The sequence below is a fragment of the Bacillus rossius genome, chromosome 2 (genome assembly GCF_032445375.1).
Source record: "Bacillus rossius redtenbacheri isolate Brsri chromosome 2, Brsri_v3, whole genome shotgun sequence".
Classification (NCBI taxonomy): Eukaryota; Metazoa; Arthropoda; class Insecta; order Phasmatodea; family Bacillidae; genus Bacillus; species Bacillus rossius.
Window position 1 is genome coordinate 34,029,347 of NC_086331.1, and position 24,759 is coordinate 34,054,105.

Here is a 24,759-nt window from a genome sequence, read left to right on the forward strand (position 1 = left end):
TCGGTTGCTGGGCATCTGTTTTTTTGGTTGTACACTTTCGTGTCTCCAATCTAAAGCGAGGAGTCGAAATGTCGGCAGGTAGTTCAGCAGTAGGAGCACAGACTCCACCTTTACATTTTTTCGCATGATGTCGCAAACTATCGATTCGAGTAAACCATTCATGACAATCATCACATCGAAACTTTATACGAGAAGGATTCTTTTTGCATTTGCTCCGCTCATGTCTTCGTGCATCATGGAAAAATGCGAACGACGTATCACAGTAGCTGCAAGGATACCGTGCTGATGTAGACGAACCTTTCAGACACGATCCAGATATGGACGTTGCAACAGTAGTACCATTTCCAGGCATACTCTTATGAACATCGATGCATCGCTGTTGCACCGAAACCTTTACTTTCTGCCGCACAGCAGGACCTTTACATGCCTTCATGTGCGTTTTCATATTATCTTTTCTGGCAAACTGCTTATGACATTTCTCACAAACAAACATTTTACGATATAGGTTCTTGACACATTCGCTCCTCTCGTGTCCCCGAGCATTGCTGTTGTTTGAGAAAATCTTGTCGCAGTAACAGCACCGATGTTCGCTAGTTGTCAAATCAGCATCCATTGAAGTCTCCATCGAGGTCGTATCGTCGATCGTCGTGGTTTCCTGCACATCCAGCTCAGTAGTGATTAAGCTATCTTCTGCTGGTGGTATCACATCTATTGAAATCTCCTCCAATGTTGACGTCGTCGTCGTTGCCAACGAGATCTGCTCCACCATTGTCGTCGCTGACGTCAAGGTTCCCGTAGACGATGGTACAACGTCCATCGAGTTCGACGTTAAAGTCGGTAAAGATGCCATCGAGTTCTCAAGAACAGGTAATTACGCGACTTATGCACCAGATGAAATAATCTAGGTGATCCTTACACCGTCGACGACAGTAACAAACTGACCGACCTGCTGTCTAGGACTCGCTTATATACATGCACCGGATGGAATAATACGCTAGTCAAATCAAGAATCATTTACAATAATACTAGAGTCAAAACAACATTAAAAATAGAAGGACCATCAACGAAAAGGCAGCACATTTGGAAGCACCGACAACGAAAAGGCAGCACATTTGGAAGCACCGACAACGAAAAGGCAGCACATTTGGAAGCACCGACAACGAAAAGGCAGCACCGTCAACGAAAAGGCAGCACATTTGGAAGCACCGACAACGAAAAGGCAGCACCGACAACGAAAAGGCAGCACATTTGGAAGCACCGACAACGAAAAGGCAGCACCGACAACGAAAAGGCAGCACATTTGGAAGCACCGACAAAGAAAAGGCAGCACCGACAACGAAAAGGCAGCACATTTGGAAGCACCGACAACGAAAAGGCCGCACCGCCAACGAAAAGGAAGCACATTTGGAAGCACCGACAACGAAAAGGTCGCACCGCCAACGAAAAGGAAGCACATTTGGAAGCACCGACAACGAAAAGGAAGCACCATCAACGAAAAGGCCGCACCGCCAACGAAAAGGAAGCACATTTGGAAGCACCGACAACGAAAAGGCAGCACATTTGGAAGCACCGACAAAGAAAATGCAGCACCGCCAACGAAAAGGAAGCACATTTGGAAGCACCGACAACGAAAAGGCAGCACCATCGACGAAAAGGAAGCACATTAATTTGTCATTGACTCCAATATTCATTGGCTCCAATATTCATTAGCTCCAATATTCATTGGCTCCAATATTCATTGACTCCAATATCCATGAGCTCCAATATCAATTGGCTCGAATTGCTCCAAAAGGTTCCATCAGCCTTTTGGCTCCAACAGTTTTTTGGCTCCGATAGTCATTGGCTCCAATAGTCTTTGGCTACAATATTCATTGGCTCCAATAATCATTGACTGCAATATTCATTGGTTCTAATATTCATTGGCTCCAATATTCATTGGTTCCAATATTCAATGGCTCCAATATTCATTGACTCCAATATTCATTGGCTCCATCAGTCATTGACAACTACAGTCTTTTGGTCCCAAAAGTCTTTTGGCTCCAAATATATTAGGCTAGAATTCTTCGAGTCTAAGAGACTATGAGACCACATGGTTACAGAACTACGTGACTACGAATCTTCAAGTTTACGAGACTGCGAGGCTACAGAGCTACGAAGCCTCTAGTACACAGGTTTACGTGACTGCGAGGATACAGGACTACCAGTCTGCATGAGTACTTGACTACGAAGCTACTCGTCTACAAGGCTACAATTACAGCATCTGTTTTCGTCAGAATTTTCTCTTTTGCTCCAACTGCACCACCAGCATTATGTTATAAGATTACAAGGCCGCTTGCTTACGTAGCTTCAAGTCTACGAGGATACTTGGATACGTAGCTTCAATTCTACGAGGTCCTAAGACTTCATGACTACGCGACTTCGAGCCATGAGGTTACGAGATTACGTGACTACGAATCTTCATGTTTACGAGACTGCGAGGCTACAGAGCTACGAAGCCTCTAGAAAACGAGTTTACGTGACTGCGTGGATACAGGAATACAAGTCTGCATGAGTTCTTGACTACGAAGCTACTCGTCTGCAAGGCTCCAATTGACACATCTGTCTTCGATGGAATTTTCTCTTTTGCTACATCTACACCATCAGCATTATGTTATAAGATTACAAAGCTACTTGCTTACGTAGCTTCAAGTCTACGAGGCTCCAATACATCATGACTACGAGACTACGAACCATGAGGTTACGAGACTATGCGATTGCAAGTCTTCAAGGTTACGTGATCGCGAGGCTATAGGACTACGAAGCTTCCAGAACGCATGGTTACGAGAATGCATGACTAATTGACCGCATGGCTACGAAACTTTATGTCTCTAACTGACTACAATAGCACTATTCAGTGGTGAGAGTTAATTTATTTCATGCAAAGGTACTTGCTGCAAGCAGTTCTGCTTTTCAACATCAGATGACGTCATGTTTTGCTTGCAGGTAAAATAATATTTATTTATTTTATGCGGGATGCGGGTTGTTCACTATCGGTCGCATAAGAAGAATGGCATCGATAGTCTTCAAGGAGAAGGAAGTTCGTCCTTCCTGCTTCTCAGATTTCTCACGGTCCGCCATCTTGGATTGCGACGTCACGGCTGCCATCTTGGATGGGTGTGACTTTGACCTTTGACCGAAACCGCAGGAATGATCGCAAGCACACGGATTAACCATCATAATATTGATAAGAATAATCAGGAGCACACGGAGAAAACCATCATAATATTGGCAAGAATAATCAGGAGCACACGGAGAAAAACGACACATGTTTTCTTTGATATCATAAAATTACAGGAAAAAAATATTTAAAAATAAAAATAAATTAATAAAAAAATTAAAATAAAAACAAAAAATACATAAACTGATTCTGCTAGCTTGTAAACTTATCATTGTTGAGCAAAGATAGAGTTCTAGTACAAGCCAGAATTTTATGTATTTTTTGTTTTTATTTTAATTTTTTTTATTAATTTATTTTTATTTTTAAATATTTTTTCCCTGTAATTTTATGATATCAAAGAAAACATGTGTCGTTTTTCTCCGTGTGCTCCTGATTATTCTTGCCAATATTATGATGGTTTTCTCCGTGTGCTCCTGATTATTCTTATCAATATTATGATGGTTAATCCGTGTGCTTGCGATCATTCCTGCGGTTTCGGTCAAAGGTCAAAGTCACACCCATCCAAGATGGCAGCCGTGACGTCGCAATCCAAGATGGCGGACCGTGAGAAATCTGAGAAGCAGGAAGGACGAACTTCCTTCTCCTTGAAGACTATCGATGCCATTCTTCTTATGCGACCGATAGTGAACAACCCGCATCCCGCATAAAATAAATAAATATTATTTTACCTGCAAGCAAAACATGACGTCATCTGATGTTGAAAAGTGGAACTGCTTGCAGCAAGTACCTTTGCATGAAATAAATTAACTCTCACCACTGAATAGTGCTATTGTAGTCAGTTAGAGACATAAAGTTTCGTAGCCATGCGGTCAATTAGTCATGCATTCTCGTAACCATGCGTTCTGGAAGCTTCGTAGTCCTATAGCCTCGCGATCACGTAACCTTGAAGACTTGCAATCGCATAGTCTCGTAACCTCATGGTTCGTAGTCTCGTAGTCATGATGTATTGGAGCCTCGTAGACTTGAAGCTACGTAAGCAAGTAGCTTTGTAATCTTATAACATAATGCTGATGGTGTAGATGTAGCAAAAGAGAAAATTCCATCGAAGACAGATGTGTCAATTGGAGCCTTGCAGACGAGTAGCTTCGTAGTCAAGTACTCATGCAGACTGGTAGTCCTGTATCCTCGCAGTCACGTAAACCTGTGTACTAGAGGCTTCGTAGCTCTGTAGCCTCGCAGTCTCGTAAACTTGAAGATTCGTAGTCACGTAGTTCTGTAACCATGTGGTCTCGTAGTCTCTTAGACTCGAAGAATTCTAGCCTAATATATTTGGAGCCAAAAGACTTTTGGGACCAAAAGACTGTAGTTGTCAATGACTGATGGAGCCAATGAATATTGGAGTCAATGAATATTGGAGCCATTGAATATTGGAACCAATGAATATTGGAGCCAATGAATATTAGAACCAATGAATATTGCAGTCAATGATTATTGGAGCCAATGAATATTGTAGCCAAAGACTATTGGAGCCAATGACTATCGGAGCCAAAAAACTGTTGGAGCCAAAAGGCTGATGGAACCTTTTGGAGCAATTCGAGCCAATTGATATTGGAGCTCATGGATATTGGAGTCAATGAATATTGGAGCCAATGAATATTGGAGCTAATGAATATTGGAGCCAATGAATATTGGAGTCAATGACAAATTAATGTGCTTCCTTTTCGTCGATGGTGCTGCCTTTTCGTTGTCGGTGCTTCCAAATGTGCTTCCTTTTCGTTGGCGGTGCTGCCTTTTCTTTGTCGGTGCTTCCAAATGTGCTGCCTTTTCGTTGTCGGTGCTTCCAAATGTGCTTCCTTTTCGTTGGCGGTGCGGCCTTTTCGTTGATGGTGCTTCCTTTTCGTTGTCGGTGCTTCCAAATGTGCTTCCTTTTCGTTGGCGGTGCGACCTTTTCGTTGTCGGTGCTTCCAAATGTGCTTCCTTTTCGTTGGCGGTGCGGCCTTTTCGTTGTCGGTGCTTCCAAATGTGCTGCCTTTTCGTTGTCGGTGCTGCCTTTTCTTTGTCGGTGCTTCCAAATGTGCTGCCTTTTCGTTGTCGGTGCTGCCTTTTCGTTGTCGGTGCTTCCAAATGTGCTGCCTTTTCGTTGTCGGTGCTGCCTTTTCGTTGTCGGTGCTTCCAAATGTGCTGCCTTTTCGTTGACGGTGCTGCCTTTTCGTTGTCGGTGCTTCCAAATGTGCTGCCTTTTCGTTGATGGTCCTTCTATTTTTAATGTTGTTTTGACTCTAGTATTATTGTAAATGATTCTTGATTTGACTAGCGTATTATTCCATCCGGTGCATGTATATAAGCGAGTCCTAGACAGCAGGTCGGTCAGTTTGTTACTGTCGTCGACGGTGTAAGGATCACCTAGATTATTTCATCTGGTGCATAAGTCGCGTAATTACCTGTTCTTGAGAACTCGATGGCATCTTTACCGACTTTAACGTCGAACTCGATGGACGTTGTACCATCGTCTACGGGAACCTTGACGTCAGCGACGACAATGGTGGAGCAGATCTCGTTGGCAACGACGACGACGTCAACATTGGAGGAGATTTCAATAGATGTGATACCACCAGCAGAAGATAGCTTAATAACTACTGAGCTGGATGTGCAGGAAACCACGACGATCGACGATACGACCTCGATGGAGACTTCAATGGATGCTGATTTGACAACTAGCGAACATCGGTGCTGTTACTGCGACAAGATTTTCTCAAACAACAGCAATGCTCGGCGACACGAGAGGAGCGAATGTGTCAAGAACCTATATCGTAAAATGTTTGTTTGTGAGAAATGTCATAAGCAGTTTGCCAGAAAAGATAATATGAAAACGCACATGAAGGCATGTAAAGGTCCTGCTGTGCGGCAGAAAGTAAAGGTTTCGGTGCAACAGCGATGCATCGATGTTCATAAGAGTATGCCTGGAAATGGTACTACTGTTGCAACGTCCATATCTGGATCGGGTCTGAAAGGTTCGTCTACATCAGCACGGTATCCTTGCAGCTACTGTGATACGTCGTTCGCATTTTTCCATGATGCACGAAGACATGAGCGGAGCAAATGCAAAAAGAATCCTTCTCGTATAAAGTTTCGATGTGATGATTGTCATGAATGGTTTACTCGAATCGATAGTTTGCGACATCATGCGAAAAAATGTAAAGGTGGAGTCTGTGCTCCTACTGCTGAACTACCTGCCGACATTTCGACTCCTCGCTTTAGATTGGAGACACGAAAGTGTACAACCAAAAAAACAGATGCCCAGCAACCGATTGTTATGACGTCTGAACATGGAACTAAACCTAAGACTGTGTTCGGAGCATTACAAGTGAACGAAATGGCTTCTACTTGGCGCAGTCTGCATTTCGTGGAACGTTGAAAGACTACTATTATCTAAATACGTTCGGTGAGTCGAAGGACAGTTGTAATTTTCTTGACGATATCAGACAGAAGATAATCAATCAGCTTACTGATGATGTAGCAACAAACGGACCTTTGAAATATAACTTGTGGTTGGACTGTATATATGGAAAGCCATATCCGTTCGATGACAAAGTGAAGAAGTGTGCATTCAAGACATCGGCTGCAGTAATTTACAGTTCTAACGATGTGAAGCAAACTGTTAAAAACGGTATCCAGAAACTCTGTCAAGAAGAGGTGGACTATGTCTGTAAAGGTTCTGGCTGGACTCTGTATAGTATAAACCGATTGGAGCTAAGAATTAGTCATTTCACACCGCTGCGGAACTAAATGATTATAATATTGCTGGCTTTCGTAAGTGATCCTGTAGTAGAATAGAAATTATGTTATAAATATTATGTTTGTAAAAGAACTTGCGGTGTTTAATTCCTCGAACATGTTACTTTTATGTTAAATTGATGTTATATTTAATTTTTTTTTGCATCATCCTAGATCGTACCAAGGACATTAGTCGCTCAAATTAATCAGTATATTGATCGGAAATTTATTTAATGATTTCTGAACTTTTTCCCGGATCTCTAGCATTAAAATTACACATTTCCAATATGGTGGTCTTGATGTCTGATAGGATGGTGGTCGTAGAGGATTTAGAGATTCTTTACGAATGTTGAACATGGTTTATTTAAATTATTTTTTTTACATAAGATTAAACATTATTGCAACGATCGGGTATCGAACCGAGGACGGGAATCGATCGAATCAATATGTAAATTAATGAGTGATTTATTTAATGAATTTTGGAGTTTTTCCCGAATTTCTAGCTAAATAATTACGGATTTTCAAGATGGCGGCCAAATGACAAGATGGCGGGTGTCACAGTAATAAATGATTACTGCACTCTAGTGGGTAAGAATTAAACTAGCATGGTGTCAGCGCACTCTAGCCGACGATACAATGATGTTGGCTTCCAGCATCGAAGACAAGATGGCGGACATGACGTCATACTACCTGATGGTATATGTGCATTGGTAAAAGTGGTGGGGGTCAGTCTGCCAGCAGCCACCTAGGGGGAAGGATCTGTCGTCATTTTTAATTTTTTTTGCACCCACCAGGTTCGAACCGCGGACTCCGAGCTCCGTGTCGTTAATGTATGCTTTTTAAATATTTTTATTAAAATTTTATTATTTGAATTTTTTTATAATTTTTAAAAAAAAATTCATTAAAATCGGATAGTAAATGAAGATTTTAAAGATGGCGACCGTAACTAAAATTGCAACGGTGGCGACATAATCCAAGATGGCGGTCATGGTATCCTTATTCCTAGAAATGGCTTAACTGAGGCTTGAGTTAAGGATGCTTAAGCCAGTTTTAGGAATTTTCAGCCGCTGGGATTTTTAAGGACTAAAAACGGGAATTTTTCCCTCGAAACGGGAAATTTTTCCCTCGAAAAGAGAAATTTTTAATTTGTGGAATTTTTTGAAATTTTTTGGCGGAACTTTTTTCCACAGAAATGGAAATTTTGGCGATTTTTGAGGAATTTTGGGCAAATTTTGCCCAATTTTGGCGGATTTTGAGGATCAAATTCAAGGTCAAGGTCAAAGGTCAAGGTCACAACCATCCAAGATGGCCGCCGTGACGTCAGAATCCAAGATGGCGGACACCGGCACCGGCACCACAGCCTGAAGCCTGATCTCGGACCGTCATTCGTATACTACTGACAAGTCGTCTTATGGTAGTCTTCTACGGGTTTTGGAATATTTTTTTTTGGACAATTAGCAAGTTAGCTTGATGGCAATGATGGTACTCTAATGTCAAAAAATTCGAAATCCTGGGATAATCAAGATGTAGATGTGAGTGTGTTTGACAAAGATGTGGACAGCACCGATGATGGAGATGTAAATTAACATAATAATTATTACAACGACATTCAGAATATGTACAGCAAACACTCGAAGAAGATGGAGACAATATGTGAAATTGATTATATATCGTGGAAAGACACGAACGTGTTGGCGAAGAGGTTGCGACTTTTACTTGTTTCGCAAGATGACGAAATTTTATCAATCAAAGAAACGTGAACTATTCTTGATGAACTTAGAATTTCTGGGTATATAGAATATGTTATTAATGTGTATTGACTGACGAATTTTTATAGTTTTGCATTTTTCATATAAATATAATTTTAAAAATTGATATTAAAAATGTTACGTTATTCATACCCTTGTAAAGTTCATGTGTTTTCTACTTTAAAGAATTGAGTTGAGGATGAATATATTAATATATATCTAAGTGTGTGTGTGGGCGATGGAAAGTTTCAATTTTATGTAGATGAAGGAAAATGAGTGTAAAAGTTGGAAAGGGTATGTAGAATTGAGTGTCGATGACGGAAAATGAGTGATGATTTGAGTGTCGATGACGGAAAATGAGTGTCGAATTGATTGTCGAAGATGGAAAATGAGTGTCGAATTGAGTTTCGATGATGGAAAATGAGTGTAGAATTGAGTGTCGATGATGGAAAATGAGTGTCGAATTGAGTGTCGATGATGGAAAATGAGTGACGAATTGAGTGTCGATAATGGAAATTGAGTGTCGAATTGTGTGTCGATGATGGAAAATGAGTGTCAAATTGAGTGTCGACGATGGAGAATGAGTGTCCATTATGGAAAATGAGTGTAGAATTGAGTGTTGGTGATGGAAAATGTGTGTTGAATTTAGTGACGATGATTGGAATTAGTGATGTAAAATGAGTGTCGAATTGAGTGACGATGATCGTTAATTTGCATTTGATTGTATGTTAATGATGGAAAATGAGTGTTGACTCAAGTGTCTATGATGTAATATGAGTGTCAGTGATGAGTGTAGAATTAACTTGCATCCAGCACTGAGTATGTGTAGCTCGGTTCTGAAGGTTCAATGGGTCCCTGGTCTTATATAAATGTAATCTTTGCTAACATGATCACTGTCAGGCTTATTTAACTAGCCGTCGGTATGCTGTTAAATGATTGAATGTAAATAAATAATAGGATGTTAATTGACTTCATTTAGTTTTTGTACGCTGAGTGTAGCCGAGTAGACTGATGAAAATAAGTGAGGAGCTTAATTTAGAATGGACTTGTGTTGATAGATATGTTGGTGTCCTACTGTTTGTGCATAAATCGAATGCTAGTGGTCTGATAATATTTTGGGTTATTTACGAAGATAGTTATCGATGTGAGCTATGACAGGCATAAAAATGTCTAGTAAACTTATAGAGTAGGTCTCTTGTTTCGGAGACTATTGTCGTAATGCTTAGTATTTTGAAGATGCGTGGTACTAAGCATGTCTTGGTTGTATCTATATTAACACTGAAGGACCCCTGAACTGCAGATGAGAGTTACAAAAAATAATTGACTTTGGACATAGTCGGGTATCGGATAAAATATTTTAGTCATGTGTTGTAGACATTTGGAGTCAGTTGGACGATATGTGTAGCTGTACATAATAAAATTAAAATTTGAGTAGTTTAATTTATGTTTGGATATTGAAAGTTCCATTGATCATCGACTCTTGGTCCTCTAGTAAGTTTAAATGAACCGAGTATTTATAATGTGCGATTAGGTGTTTGAATATGTATTTTAAACTTGTATTCCTTGAAAGCCCTAATTTTTTAAGTAATAACAATGGATGATGTATTGACTTGAGTATTATACAAGCGGACACAGTTATTTAAGCGAGTCTTGGACAGCAGGTCCCTCAGTCCACCTCTTGTAGTGGTGCAGTGCAGATCTGATGGATTGACTTGAGTGCTTATAAGTCTGGTATATGAATATTCATATGTATCTGAACTCAATGGTAGCAACTTCGACATCGGTACAAATCCCAATGGTGGCGGGCTCAACGGCTGCAGAGATCTTGGCGGAGGGTCTCGCGTCTTCACCGAGGTCCCTGACGACGGAGGCGACGATGACGAAGCAGATCCCGATTACAACGATGAGGGCAGCTCCAGAGATTCCGATGGTAACGAGGCTACCATCTCCAGAGATCCCGATGATGGCTGTATCTACTGTCTCTTCACTCCAAGAGACTTCAATGTGTGCATCATCGACGGCAGAGGAGACTCTGATACCTACAACTACACCGCATTTGGTAAATAAAACATTTTGTGAGCAATTCCCAGCTTCTGCATCAGTCATGTATACTTCAGATTCTTTGACATCCAGTACAGATGATCTGTCAATGTCGAGTGGGAAATCTCCAGCTCATGCAACATACGTGACTTCGTCGCCTACAACAGCAGTGTACATTAAAAGTAATATACTTTCCGAACCGTCGGTGACTCAAGAACTAACGACTAGACATCTGTGTACGTATTGTGACAAAAGTTTTATATACCGTCAACATGCAAGAAGACATGAAAATCATGTCTAGAAGAAACGCTAATCGTGTGACATTTTCGTGTGACCCATGTGGTGTACATTTCACAAACAAAAGTAATTTGATTAGGCATTGTAAGAGCAAAGTTCATTTGCAAGTTGTACAGCGGGGAAGCGATGGTAATTGAGTTGAATATCTGTATCAGTGCCGCTACTGTGGTAAACGATTTGAACGACTACGAAGTACACGCATCCATGAAAAGCATGGCTGCAGAAGAAATATTGACCGAGTAAAGATTCTGTGTGAGAAGTGCGGTGTACAGGTTACACGAAAATTATACTTGAAAAAACATTATAAAATTTGTAAAGGAAGGTTTCTAGCATCAACATCTCTGGTCCTCTAAGGTGTTACTCTCCTCAACTGATGTATTGAGATCTGTATGAATTATTTGTATTTTTTCACTATTAAAACGAACTTTAATTATTTATTTTAATAAAACAATGTTGCGTGGACTGAGAAATGTATACGATATATATCTATACAGTGTCAGATTTATTTGTGTAAAAATGTACAATTTTAAATAAATTATAGAATTAAAGAGTTTTTAATTTGCTTTTTCTTAACCTACATCGTTATAACTTAATGTAATAAACTACATGTGACTCGTAATTTAGGATGGAGTTTAAATGCACGTTTTGACTTGTTTGCGTGTATTATTATTTTTTACCGATAATGCTGAAGACAGTAGTAGTATAGTTTGGGGGCTCCTGCGCCTGGGTCCTGGGTATAGTGCCTGTAGTGCCGACCGCCATATTGGATTGTGACGTCACGGCGGCCATCTTGGATGGTTATGACCTTTACCCTTGACCTTGACCCCGACGGTTATTTTGGATCCGCCATTTTGGATGACGTAATTGTGTTTTCTCGTAAATTCCGGTGATGTGTTTTCCGCCATATTGGATGATGACGTCACCGTTGCAATTTTCGTTACGCCCGCCATCTTAAACGTTTTTATTATTATTCGATTTTAATGAAAAAAATTTAAAATTTATAAAAAAATTCAAATGATAAAAATTTAATAAAAAATATCTAAAAATTGTACTTTTACGACACGGAGTTCGGAGTCCTCGGTTCGTACCCGGTGAGGGCAAAAAAAAAATGGCGACCGATCCTTCCCCCGTGGTGGGTGCTGGCAGACTGACCCCCACCACTTGTACCAATGCATATAAGAACTTACAAACCCCCCGCCACCCCTCCCCCCCTCCATTCCCCTCTCCTAAAAATTTTTTTTTCGCACACGACGATCCACCCCTCCCCTTTTTTAATTTATTATTTTTCATCGTAATAGCTACCCTCCACCACTACTCTAGTTTTTTTCCCTCCCTCCCTCACTTTACCGTCATTCGCACCCCTACCCTCCTCCTCACCCCTATTCTACCTTTTAAAGTATAAATACCGGCCGCAGGACCCGGGAGCCGTCAGTTTTTGCCTCAGTTCCTCCTCCGTCGACGCCAAGTACTTACTTCGTGCCGCGGAGACGTCCGTCGACGCCGAGTACTTACATCGCGTCGCGGAGGCGGATTTTTGTTTTTTCACGTAATAAATATAATCATGGTTTCGCTTGCCGAACTGCATGAATTCATTGCTGAAATAATCACAGGATATTAAGGGATGTCGTTCGATCAAATTCGTCAATCGCTAACTGCAACCATCTTAAGTACCCTTGAAGCATTTCCCGGATGCGAGGAATTCATCCTGTATCTACACCACCGCATCCTGTGTACGGTGGAGGCGGCTATAGAGCTCCAGCAGCAGCAGCAGCAGCAGCAGCAGCAGCATGATGCACAAGACTCCGGAATCGAAGAGTGAGGCACCATCGTTGCGGCATCCTCGTAACAAATCCAGCAACATCAACATGTCGACGACGGAGGCGGCGGCGGGTGACCGCGTTCACGAGGGTCATCGTCGGAGCCCATCGATGTCGCCATCGTCCGACACGTTTTGGACATCTTTCGCAGAGGGGCCGTGGCAGCCGCACGTCCCAAACGAGGACGTCTCAGCCGTTGTGACGCGACAGCTGCCCCGGAGATCGTCAACGTGGTTCGCCCAGAGGACATCTTCTATCAGGTACCCAGACTTTGTTGACCACGTCGGCGACGTCGACGACGTCGGCGACGACGATGACGAAGATGTCATCACGTGGTGCTGGGACCTCTGTCCGGACCCACGCCCTCACGAGACTGAAAAGTGTGCCTTGTTCGACATAAGCCAAGAAAACTATTCTTTCGTACGATCAGGACAGCAGTGCGTTCAATATCAAATGTTTTATCACGGTTCCACTACCGACGTGTTCGCCACGAACATTACGTATTTTGAATCGTGTCGTGACGACATGCACTTTAGGCTTAAATGGGATTCCAAGGATTCCTTCGGTACCGTGAAACCTATAATCGCATATGACTGTACGAACCCAAATTATGTAACCAAACTATGCCATCCGCAAGCGTATTTTCCGTGTTCGATTGATGAACTAAAGACATCGAAAATCGGTAATCGTAAATATCGCTACAGTGAACAGTGCGGTGGACTAAGACATTGTAGGTACATGTACCACGATGATTTAGGTTAGTGTTCAAAGTTTGAGACACCTTGCTGTCGTGAACTGTGTCCCGTGGCCAGATCGAAACTATTGTGTGACGCTAACTTTAACGCGGCAATGTATTTTCATAGGCAATGCAAAAATTAACCGTCATATACTTTATAAACAATTTTTTTGATGTTGTATATTTTATGCAGTGTATCTTTTTAATCAAAACGTGAACGAAGAAAAATAGCCATGTTCTTTATAATTATTATTTTGTTTTTTGTATCTTTGTAAAAATCATTTTAATCAAGAAATTTTTTATAAATGTATATCTACAAAACTAAATATAAAAAAAATCTTATAATGTTTTTGATGTTAAAGTATGTATAAAAAAACTTGTTAAACAAATGAATATAAAAAAACAAATCTACGTCTACTCGGCACGAAGAAGGTACTCGGAAGGGGGGAGGGGGAATTGGGGCAAAAACGAATGAATGAGTGATGTATATATACATGTATGTATGATTACATAGAGAAAATAAAATGGAAAAAAAAATTTTAATGTTTGTGTTTTATCATAATTTTTAATCCCCAAGTCACTATTCACAACGTTTTTAAAAACAAATTAAAAAATATCTCATGTCTATACTTGGAAAAAAATATCAGTTCATCATTATACTTGAAAAAAAATATATCAGTTCACCTTTATACTTGGGAAAAAAAATTTATAACAGTACATCTTTAACTTTGAAAAAAAATTAATTCTTTATGACTCTATACTTGTAAAGAAAATTAATTCTTTATAACTTTATACTTGGAATAAATATTAAAAGTTATTCTTTATAAAATAATTTTTAATATATATTGTTAGCACTTGGCGACCAGCACACGTGTACTTGAAGGGACATCAGGTCTGTGCCCTCAGCGCCGTGTCCCACGCTCCGGCAAGCGACATGGAGGGGGAAGATGCACCTGCATGGACCAGGGGAGAGGAGGGAGCATATTTTGCAAAGTAAGATCTTCACCACCTCCACCCTGCCACCACCACTGCGGCCAGGGGACGCCAGGCCCCCACCACCGCCACGGGCGCTGTGGAGGGGGTAAAAGTCGCCTCACTGCCCCGTCGACCGCGTAACGGAGCGGTCGCGCTTCTTGCACGCTCCCCGCATGATGCATATATACACGTACAGAAATAAAAAAAAAATACAATTTATTACATACAAAGATTTATTTACACACAAAATATGTTTTACACACAAGTTTTTATTTTAAAAAAAACTCATCGTTTTAAAATATCCTTTTCATCATTCCACGATTTAAACTCTGGTCCATGATGCAACCATCGTATTAAGGCCTTACCCTTCTTACGCCGTAACACTTTTTCAACGAGAAAATTATCTAGAAATTTAGTTTTCATAATCTCTTCTCCATAAAACGCCCCTGTTATACGTTTTCCTTTCAGATCCTCGAGAAAATAAGTACGTGGATACGTATTTTTTATTCTACATACACGAAATAATTCTCCAGTCCAATTCCCCTTGTACGGTCTGTGAAAAATTCCGCGATTTTTCGAAATCCGCACAATGTCGCCGACATTCGCTTTTTTCTTTCGCGAATCAAGTATATTCGTCTTGGAGTACACAGTTCGAAGCAGTCGATTGTCCTTTACGTCCTTCGGCTTGAGTTTCTTTGTAGAATGCACAGTAGAATTGTATTCTCGTACGAGTTTATGAAGTAAACTCAGCCACTTGTAATTACCGTTCGCTGTAAAATTCCTATACAGTTTATTCTTCATCGTACGAATCACACGTTCCGCCATTGATGCTTTGACACCGCTAAACGTAGAATAATGTGTAATGTCAAACTTTTTCATCAATGCCTTGAATGATGCATTGTGGAATTCTTTCCCGTCGTCCGTCTGCAGTAACGAAGGTCTTCGTTTATGTTTCAAAATATTCGCCATGGCACTCGTAACTTCCACGGCGGTTTTCCGTTTTAAGGGTCTAGCCCACAGGAACTTTGAATAGGTGTCTATGACTATGAGAATGTACCTGTAGCCCTTGTTCACACGCGAATATTCGCACATTTCGAGCAGATCAGACTGCCAATTGTCGTCCAATCCTTTGATTTTGATTTTTCGACGCGGATAATTACGTCTTGTGGGTTTATGCAATTCGCCCGCAATGGCAAACTTTGACATGATCACTATTCAATATATCCCGCTTCCCGTAATTCCTCAAGTATGGAAGTGATTTCGTTGTTGTGCGAATTATTTCCCACACTCTGAGATGCCTGTAGCAGTCTAAGACGATCAACCAACTCGTTCGGTTCGTCCCAATATACATAGTCCAATTTTCTACCAGTGTCGAGTTTATAATGTGCGGCCCCTTCGATGTCTAAGAAAAGACTAGCTATCAAAGGATATTTCTCATGTTCATAATCTTTGAAACGACCCGTTTTCGGGTCATTTTTCGCGTAAACGGCGTTGGAAGCATCTAGCAATCTTCTATATTTTCGCAAATCCACCTCTGAATATCGCCGCGGTTTTTTACGAAACAAAAGTTCGCATAATCCACGAGTAAGTTTTATCACCTCTTTTGCACATTCAATATTATCGCCGGACACGAAATGTACTTCCTTCGAACCAAGGACCCATTTACTACCTCGTTTATGCACGCCATACGTCGCGTCGCTGTTTCGAGGCACAGAGGAGGCCAGGTACTCGCTAGCGACAGGACCGACTTCGAAACCTTTTTTATTTCGAGGTTTCTTCCTAAGAGTTCGACCGACACGAACTTCGTCTTCGCTAGTAGATACGTTGGAATCGTCTGTTAATTGTGGACTTCGCTTTCGTTTGCCCGCGGACGTAGTTGACGGCTCTTCTTTTACTTCGATTTTAGTCGGTTTCTTGTTTTCGACGCCCCCTCGCCTGGCTATGAAGCTATCGAGACGGGCACTAAGGGCTTCAATTTTTCCTCTCTTCGAACCTCGTCGCTTAATCTGTGTTGCTTGGCGAGCAAGTACTTTGTTCGTATGGCCTCGATGACATTGTGCATTTGCTTAGCCAAATCGGTGTTATCATCCATAATTTTGTTTTTATTTCGAAGCACCTTTAGACACCAGACATGAATTAAGTTTTGACAGAAGAGACTTTAGTTCGTCACGTCTTTGTGCATTCGAAACTTCGATCATGTCGCGAATTCGAGAATCCGAAGCTTCCACGCGCCGGTCTATGGCTACGAGGTACACTATTATTTCGTCCTTTGCGCGTTTTATTTCTTGGCCAAGTAGCGAAATGTATTTACGTATTTCAGCATCGTGTTTCACGGTGCATAGTTCGGTACGCGGAGCTCGACTGCTACATCCAAATTTAGAAATGCTATGATTCATGTTTGACGATAAACTGATCGTAACCCTGTCTGTACCTGCCCTTATATAGAGGCCAGTCCTTTACAATGACTAGGAATCCGTGTTCGTCTTTCCGACACAAGGAACACATGTCTTTGAATTCCTGAAACGACATGTCGGTGTTTACGTGATCGTCGTAAGCATGGCCTAAATTAAGTTCGTCCATGCGAAACAAAACTATAACATTCGCATTATCACGCAGCAAATGTTTGGGTTTTCTACCGTACGTCTGACACAGGTATACGCAGTCTACCTTGGCGTGTGTGCCCATGGAAAAGTACTCTTGTATTATGCCTTGCTTCTCACAAGCCACATCATCGAACACAAACACGGAATTAGGCTTTGCTTCGTCGGTAGAAACCACATCGGTATTATCGCTAAATGGAAAATACTCCAGACCATCCACCGAGCGTAGAACGGCGGCCAAGCGCTGGTACTTTGGCTGTTGCAACGAATTGGAATACAAGTAAACATTCTCGAACCGAAGACCGTTTGGCTCCTCCAGTAAACTCAGTAAAACGCACGTTTTACCGCAGTTTGACGGTCCTGCTATGATGCAACGTACGGTGGACGGTAATAATACGCCATGTCGTGATTCGCTTGACCACCTCCATCGTACTGACGAAAATCTTATAAGAGCAATCGTATTTATTGATTTTAGGTCAGTTACATGTAATGTCTCGAAGAGGCAGGAACAAACAACACATCGGCGCGGGACTCGTAAACTCGCTGATAAACAATCTACCATTCGAGCTACACATTCCCAGCTACAGATTTTGCGGCCCCGGCACGAAACTAGCGAAAAGGTTAGCTCGCGGTGACGTGGGCATTAATTCTCTCGACGAAAAGTGCAAGCAGCACGATATTGCATATTCATTAAGCAAGGATCTGGAATCTAGGCACAGAGCAGATCAGATCATATATTGGCACAGGAAGCCGAGGAAATAAGCAAATCGCATGACGCGGGACTAGGAGAGAAAATCGCGGCCTGGAGCGTATCTAAAATCATGAAGGCAAAGACGAAATTAGGAATGGGTGCTCGTCGCCGGACCAGGTCTCGCAAGACCAAGAAGCGCAAGATACAAAGATCCAATAAGATAAAGGGCGGATTTTTACCGCTGCTGGTGCCTGCTATAGGTGCACTAGGTGGGATCGCAGCAGCCGCAGCAAATATCGCTAGAGCAGTCAACACTAGCAAGAATCAGCGAAAGCAGTTGGAGGAAGCACAACGACATAATTCAATCATGGAAGCCATTGCCATCGGTAAAAAAAAAGCGCAGAACTGTACCTACGGCCTCACAAGGCAGGCCGAGGCATCAAAAAGAAACATGTAAAGAGAAAATCCTAAGTTCCCTACCGAAACGACCGCTCACCAACGTAGATTTAATAAAGTATGCACACAAACTTAAAATACCAAACTTCCGCGGCGTGTTTATGCGAGACACTTTGCCCAGCAAGCCAAAAACGCACGAACGCGCCATAATTAATTTAGACACGTCGGCGGGTCGCGGCACGCACTGGGTGGCCTTTGTAAAGACGGGGAAAAAAGCTACTTACTACGACAGTTTCGGTAATTTGAGACCTCCGCCCGAACTGCGACAGTACCTGGGTCGGACCACTACGATGTTTTACAATTACGAAACGGAACAGAGGCCTAATCAAACAATTTGCGGACACTTGTGCCTGAGATTTCTGACCAAATATGAAGTATGAAAAACAAGTATATTTTTTCTTATATAAAATAAACGTACAGTAGCGAAAATCAATCAGTCATGTCCGTAACACTCATATTGACAGGTCGTAGCTCGCAGCTACGAGCCACATTCTACCCTCCGCTGGACTTGAACGGAGAATGGAGCATCGGACTCGTAGATTTTCAAACGTATAATGCCATACCGAACATTGACGAAGAAAACTGCAAAATGTGCCTCTTGAAAAGTGATGGAACATCAGCTCGGGAAGTTGCCATACCTACCGGCGCATACGAGTTGAGCGATATTACAAATTACATCAAGCAAGCCCTGTCTCCAAACACAATTTTCGAATTGCGAGATAACCCAAACACGCTACAGTGCGAACTTTACTGCAGTGAAAATGTCGACTTTACGAAACCTGGCACCATAGGTACCATGCTCGGATTTGAACCGAAAATATACGCAGCCAAGACCTTGCATGTCTCCACGCGACTTGTAAATATCATGTCGACAAATGTAATACGCATAAACTGTAATTTGGCAAGTGGAACGTACCTCAACGGAAGACTAAACAACATGCTACACGAGTTTTCGCCAACGGTTCCGCCCGGATATAAACTGGTCGAAGTACCGCAAAGTATCATTTACGCCCCTGTGCTCGCCAAAACAGTACACGAAGCGGTAGTCGACATTGTCGATCAAAACGATAAACTAGTAAATTTTAGAAACGAAGAAATTACACTATGTTTACACTTGAAGCGATGGGACTGATTTTCAAGACCTATAAATCAAATAAGCGACACGAACTCAGGACCAGTCTGTTGCGAGGCCGCGGCGCGCTAACACCTCTTAACGTTAAGTATCTCCGCAGTTTAGGCTACAAAGTTCACAAGCATGGAAGATTATTTAAGCGTGTCAGAAAAAGCTCAGTTTAGCGACGATGTAAATAAATTTCAATATCACTGCTACGCACCCTACCTCCAAGGGCCGTATATGCCCGGTAGGGAAATACGCATCCCGGTACAGAAACAAGACGTTTATACTCTACCCTGCCAGTCGTTTATTCGTATAAGAGGCACGCTGACAAAGGCGGACGTAACACATCCCACAACTGCGTATTTCGGACGAAACGGAATATTGCATTTATTCGAACGAGTTATTTTAGAATTAAATAATATTGCGACCGATGAAATGTGGGACTTGGGCATTACTGCCACGATGAAAAATTACCTGTCTCTAACACCGAACGACCTGAGCGCGACCAAAATCGCGGGTTTTGGAATGGAACCCGATTTCAAAATTCCCATCTACGAATCTGGAAAATTCGAAGTTAGCATACCGCTTTCGATGCTTCTCGGCTTCGCGGAGGATTACGAGAAAATATTAATTCAAGCCTGCCAAGAACTCGTGTTAATTCTAGCGACATCGCACCTGAATGCTGTCGTGGGAGCACCCGGAAACGACCCCCAGCCGGTCGCAGTCACCGTCACGAGCACCGAGTGGTTTGTTCCGCACATAACCGTCAGCACGAAGGAAAGAGTCAGACTTTTAAGTTACGTCAAAAAGGACAAGACGGTCGAAATTGCGTTCAGGAGCTGGAATCTCGTAACGTGCCCCTTACTGACCCAGAATAGACGCAATCACTGGGTCGTCAAGACGTCGAGCAGTACAGAAAAACCTAGATATATAATATTAGCTTTGCAGACAGACAGACAAATGAACCTCAAGACTGACAGATCGGTGTTTGACCACTGTTTTATGGAAAATGTAAAATTATTTTTAAACAGCGAAAGTTACCCGTACGTGGACATGAACATTGATTTTGAAAATGGTGGTATTTCCTTGCCGTATCACATGTACACGCAGTTCTAATCTTCGTACCACGGACGAAAATCGCGTCCGATCCTGAGTCCAGACACATACAAAACATTGGCTCCGCTGATCGTATTTGACGTGAGCAAACAAGACGAATCGATTCGCAGTTCTACGATTGATTGTCGATTGGAAATTTCCACGAAAGATGACGTACCGCCACTCACAACGGCGTTCTGTCTAATCCTACACGACAGAGTAATTAATTACGATGCGTTTTCAGGCCTCGTGAAAATATTGAACTAGATAAAATAAAACATATAAATACGACTGCATGTATCATTACATCATCAGTTGGTCTCAGGATGTACTGCAACCTGCAGGGGTTCCAGAGGCAAAATGGATTCGTGCTCAAGGAAATTGCCGTCACTCACGACGGCTGGACTCGAACCCGCAGCTTCCGACTCCCGTATCCGTGGAAACTACTAGACGAAAAAAGTAAACGGTCGAACGAATGGCTATGTAAATACTACCATGGCCTGGAGTGGGACGAAGGGAAAATTCCGTACCACCAAGTGAAAAACACTATCGAGGATTTACTAGTTCAAAACGAAATAATCTACGTTGCCGGACCTGAACAGAAGAAATGGCTACGAGAACTGTGTGATGACGGAGCAGCTGAAATCGTAGATTTGCAGGATGAATACGGCTGTCCTTCCCTGTGCAAGCTTAGTGCAAAATACGACGTGCAGCCACGTGACAAGTTTGATCGCAGTTAATGCAGAAATGGCACGTGCAGCAGGAATAATTTTTTTTTAAATTTTGGAAAACCCGATTTTTTTTGACAAATAGTGGCACACCTGAATTTTATTTTTACTATAAATAGCTCGAAAATCGAGCTCTATCAATCAGTTGACGTTCGAACGCAGTTACGATGACGTCGTTTAACCCGGAAACAGAGTACCTGAGTGCTAAACCAGACTACAGCTGTATTGAATACAGTTTCCTGGATGAAGAAGAAAATTTACGCACTTATATGGAAATATGTTACGGTGGAGTATTACATTTCCTAATGGCACATTCGCCACGCAGTTATGAGCCATCCCAACAACAAATAAACTGTTGCGGAGCGGAAAAGTGCGTCGTGTTTAACCTCATACCAACAACCGTTCTTCCATGCGCTAAGGAAGAAATTCTCGGTACAACTCTACACGCATCCGACCGCACGCCAGAAGACTGTAGCGGTATCGACCCCGGCACCCCGGGCTGCAGTGAGCAGCCCAAACCCGTGTCTACGAGACGCAGCGACCTGTCCAAACTCGCCGCTACGAAGCGCAGCGACCTGTCCAGACCTGAACTCAAGACTAGGACTCGTCGTCGACCCTCTCCCAGACTCGAACCGACAACCCGTCGCCGCAGCATCAAGAAACGTGGATTGAGCGTCGATACGCCGCAGATCTACAGTGATAATGCTACGGACTTTTACGAATTTTATTCTGTAAAAACCATTCGTACCGCCCTATGTTCTGTACTCTCTACCTTGTTAGATGTTTTAAAGTAATAAAAAAAATGCAAAACTATCGTAATGACTTTTTATTTATTTCCCCTTCCGTTTAAAAAATAATAATGTGGGATTGAAAAGGTAATCATAAAACTAAACAAATAATAAATGATGATAGTTTACAGTCAGTTATTTAAATATGACACAGTTGAAAAAAATTTGTATAAAATAAATTAACTTGAATTATATATATTTTTCAATAACTTAATAATTTTTTTTTCCTTTGGAGCAAAGTGAGTATCGTGGTGAATCTTCCAGCTGCCAGGAGCTGATTGAATCTGATTGGTTAGTGGATATCCCCACCGTGCAGTCGACAGTAGGCGGGGATTGTCAGCCTCCCTCCGAATTCCCCTACATCCCTCCCAAATTTTCCCCTCGGCCCCCCCTCCCGTAAATTTCAAATCGCACTAACCATTGCACGCAAATCCCTTCCCACTTTTCCCCTCGACCCCTCCCCCATTTGCAAAAAATCGCGCTGACATCGCAGCGGCTCCCACGCATCCTGATTGGCTTGAGCCTGTGACCAAGGGGGGAATTTGCCTATAAATTGCCGTGTGAGACGTCGGGGGCTTCACTTTTGGTCTAGCCGCCGCCACCGCATGTTCCTGTTTGAGCTTCGTTGCATCTCTTTCCGTCTCTACAACTCCAGCAGCTTGGTAAGTACAACTTATCCGTAAATTTTAACTTTGAAATTTTTCGGAACGTTTTCAACTGTGAAATTTTTCCAAACGTTTTCAACTTTGAAATTTTTCCGAACGTTTTCAACTTTGAAATTTTTTTTTATTTTAACATTACGGTCTCGCGTGTGTGTATGCCTCCGCTGCGTCCTTCACTCAGTCAGCAAGCCTAACAGCTGGCCACTGGGTGAAGGCCGCTGCTGAGCCAGCTAGTACGTGACGTGGTGATAACACCCGAGCGAGCGCGCACGGCTGACGCGACGCCCGTCGGCTCCCCGGCCAGCCGGCCGACAGAGAGAGAGAGTAGAAATAATAATAATAATAAAAAAGAAGCAAGGCGTACGCACGAGGAGTAGTAACCGTCTGTTTTCCAAAAAATTTTTAGAGATTATTACAATTTCCGTCTCGTAATTTTTTGAGTGTGTTTATTCTTTTTTCACGTCCAAGATTGATACTGTTTAGATGATGTGCGAGTGGTACTGTTTAGATGTCACGTCTGCGTTAGGTTCAGTATTAATATTTTACAGTCGTGATTATTTTTTTTTCTAGTCGAAATTATTAGAGTCATTATATTTCATCTTGAAATAATATTTTTTTCCCTGGCATACATGTTAGTTATTATTCATGTATGAACGACTTAGCTTGAAACAAGATGGATGCCGTGCACACCCGTGACGTACCGACGGGCAGCATGCAGAGCGTGCCCTCCCCCCTCCCTGCTTCTCCCCTCCACCCGTGGTGCACGGAGCGCTGTTTCCGCCGCGCTGTGCAGCTTACGTCTGGCTAGTTACCGTGCACCGCCGCATGGAGCGCTCAAGTCGTCCTGCCTGCCCCCTCGCCTGGCCCAAAAAAAATAACAGGTGCACGCGCACTTGATATCATAATCAAATAGAAAAAAAATGTTTTGTTTCATAAAAAAAAAGAAAAAAATGTTTTATACTTAATAAAATACAGAATTTCTAATCACAACTAAATACAAAAATATACAAAAAAACCAGTAAATTACTATTGTAGTACATTTACGTAAAAATATTGCATGTGTTGCAGGTATTCAGTGCTTCTCCTTGCGTCGAGCTACTCTCCAGTGTGATCCGCTTGGAGAACGCCTGTCTGCCCTCTGGAGTTCCGTGCGGTTCTGCCACGTTTCCGGTCAGTACATAAAACATAAAATATTGACATCAGTGTTTTTGCGCTGTCTAGAAACAAAAAATTCGAGTGCTAAGCCAGGTGGTCTCTTTTCTGTGTTACAGGTTCCTGTGTGCTGTACGACATTCCGGTCCTCCTCGTGCGTGCGTGCGTGCGTGCAGTGCACTCAGAGTCGTTCCTGTTTTCGTATGGTAAGTTTTATTTAATTTTTTTCATGCGTGTGTAGTTGTTTCTGCGCGCGTATAACTGTCTTTATGCAAGTGTATTTTTTTTCTCTGTGTGTGTGTGTGTGTGTTTGTACGAGCGTGTAGCCGTCTTTTTGCAAGTGTATTTTGTGTGTGTGTGTTTGTACGAGCGTGTAGCTGTCTTTATGCAAGGGTATTTTGTGTGTGTGTAGGTGTGGTTGTATTTATGCACGTGTATTTGTTTGTGTGTGTGTGTGATAATTATGATGTCCTTGTTGCTATAATTTTTCCATTGGTGTTACAGACTTCATCATGAAGAGGACATCGACTGGAGTTCCCGTGGCAGCCGGCCAGCCTTCGACATCGGGAGCCCTCCAGCCCGCCTCCGGAGCCCTCCAGCCCTCAACATCGGGGCCAGCACAGGTATGTGCACCAACACCACCAGGGAATGGGTGTGCTTTCTGTGGCAAATTGTTTTCAGCTAGCCGTAGTGCTAGACGGCACGAGCGCATCTACGCAGCTAATCCTGGCTATAATACAGCAAGCCAATGTCATGTCTGCGGTATGACACTAAGCCGCAAAGATAGTTTGATCCACCATATGAGAACGTGAGGGCACCGTCGAGCACAGCACAGGCTCGAGGTGTAAATTCTGTGGTCAAGTATTTGAACATCGTCGTCATGCCAGACACCACGAGCAGAGCCAGTGCCAATTCAATCCCGGCCG

General features: G+C 42.3%; 1 protein-coding gene across 1 annotated transcript in view; it reads left to right on the forward strand.

The window, feature by feature from the left end:
* LOC134529231 (uncharacterized) overlaps positions 1-24,759 on the forward strand; it is a 218,485-nt gene that overhangs the window by 187,947 nt on the left and 5,779 nt on the right. The window contains exons 6-8 of the mRNA XM_063363112.1: positions 23,750-23,851; positions 23,953-24,039; positions 24,338-24,456. Coding sequence (XP_063219182.1) covers positions 23,750-23,851; positions 23,953-24,039; positions 24,338-24,456 — 308 coding nt within the window. The remainder of the gene's footprint in view (positions 1-23,749; positions 23,852-23,952; positions 24,040-24,337; positions 24,457-24,759) is intronic.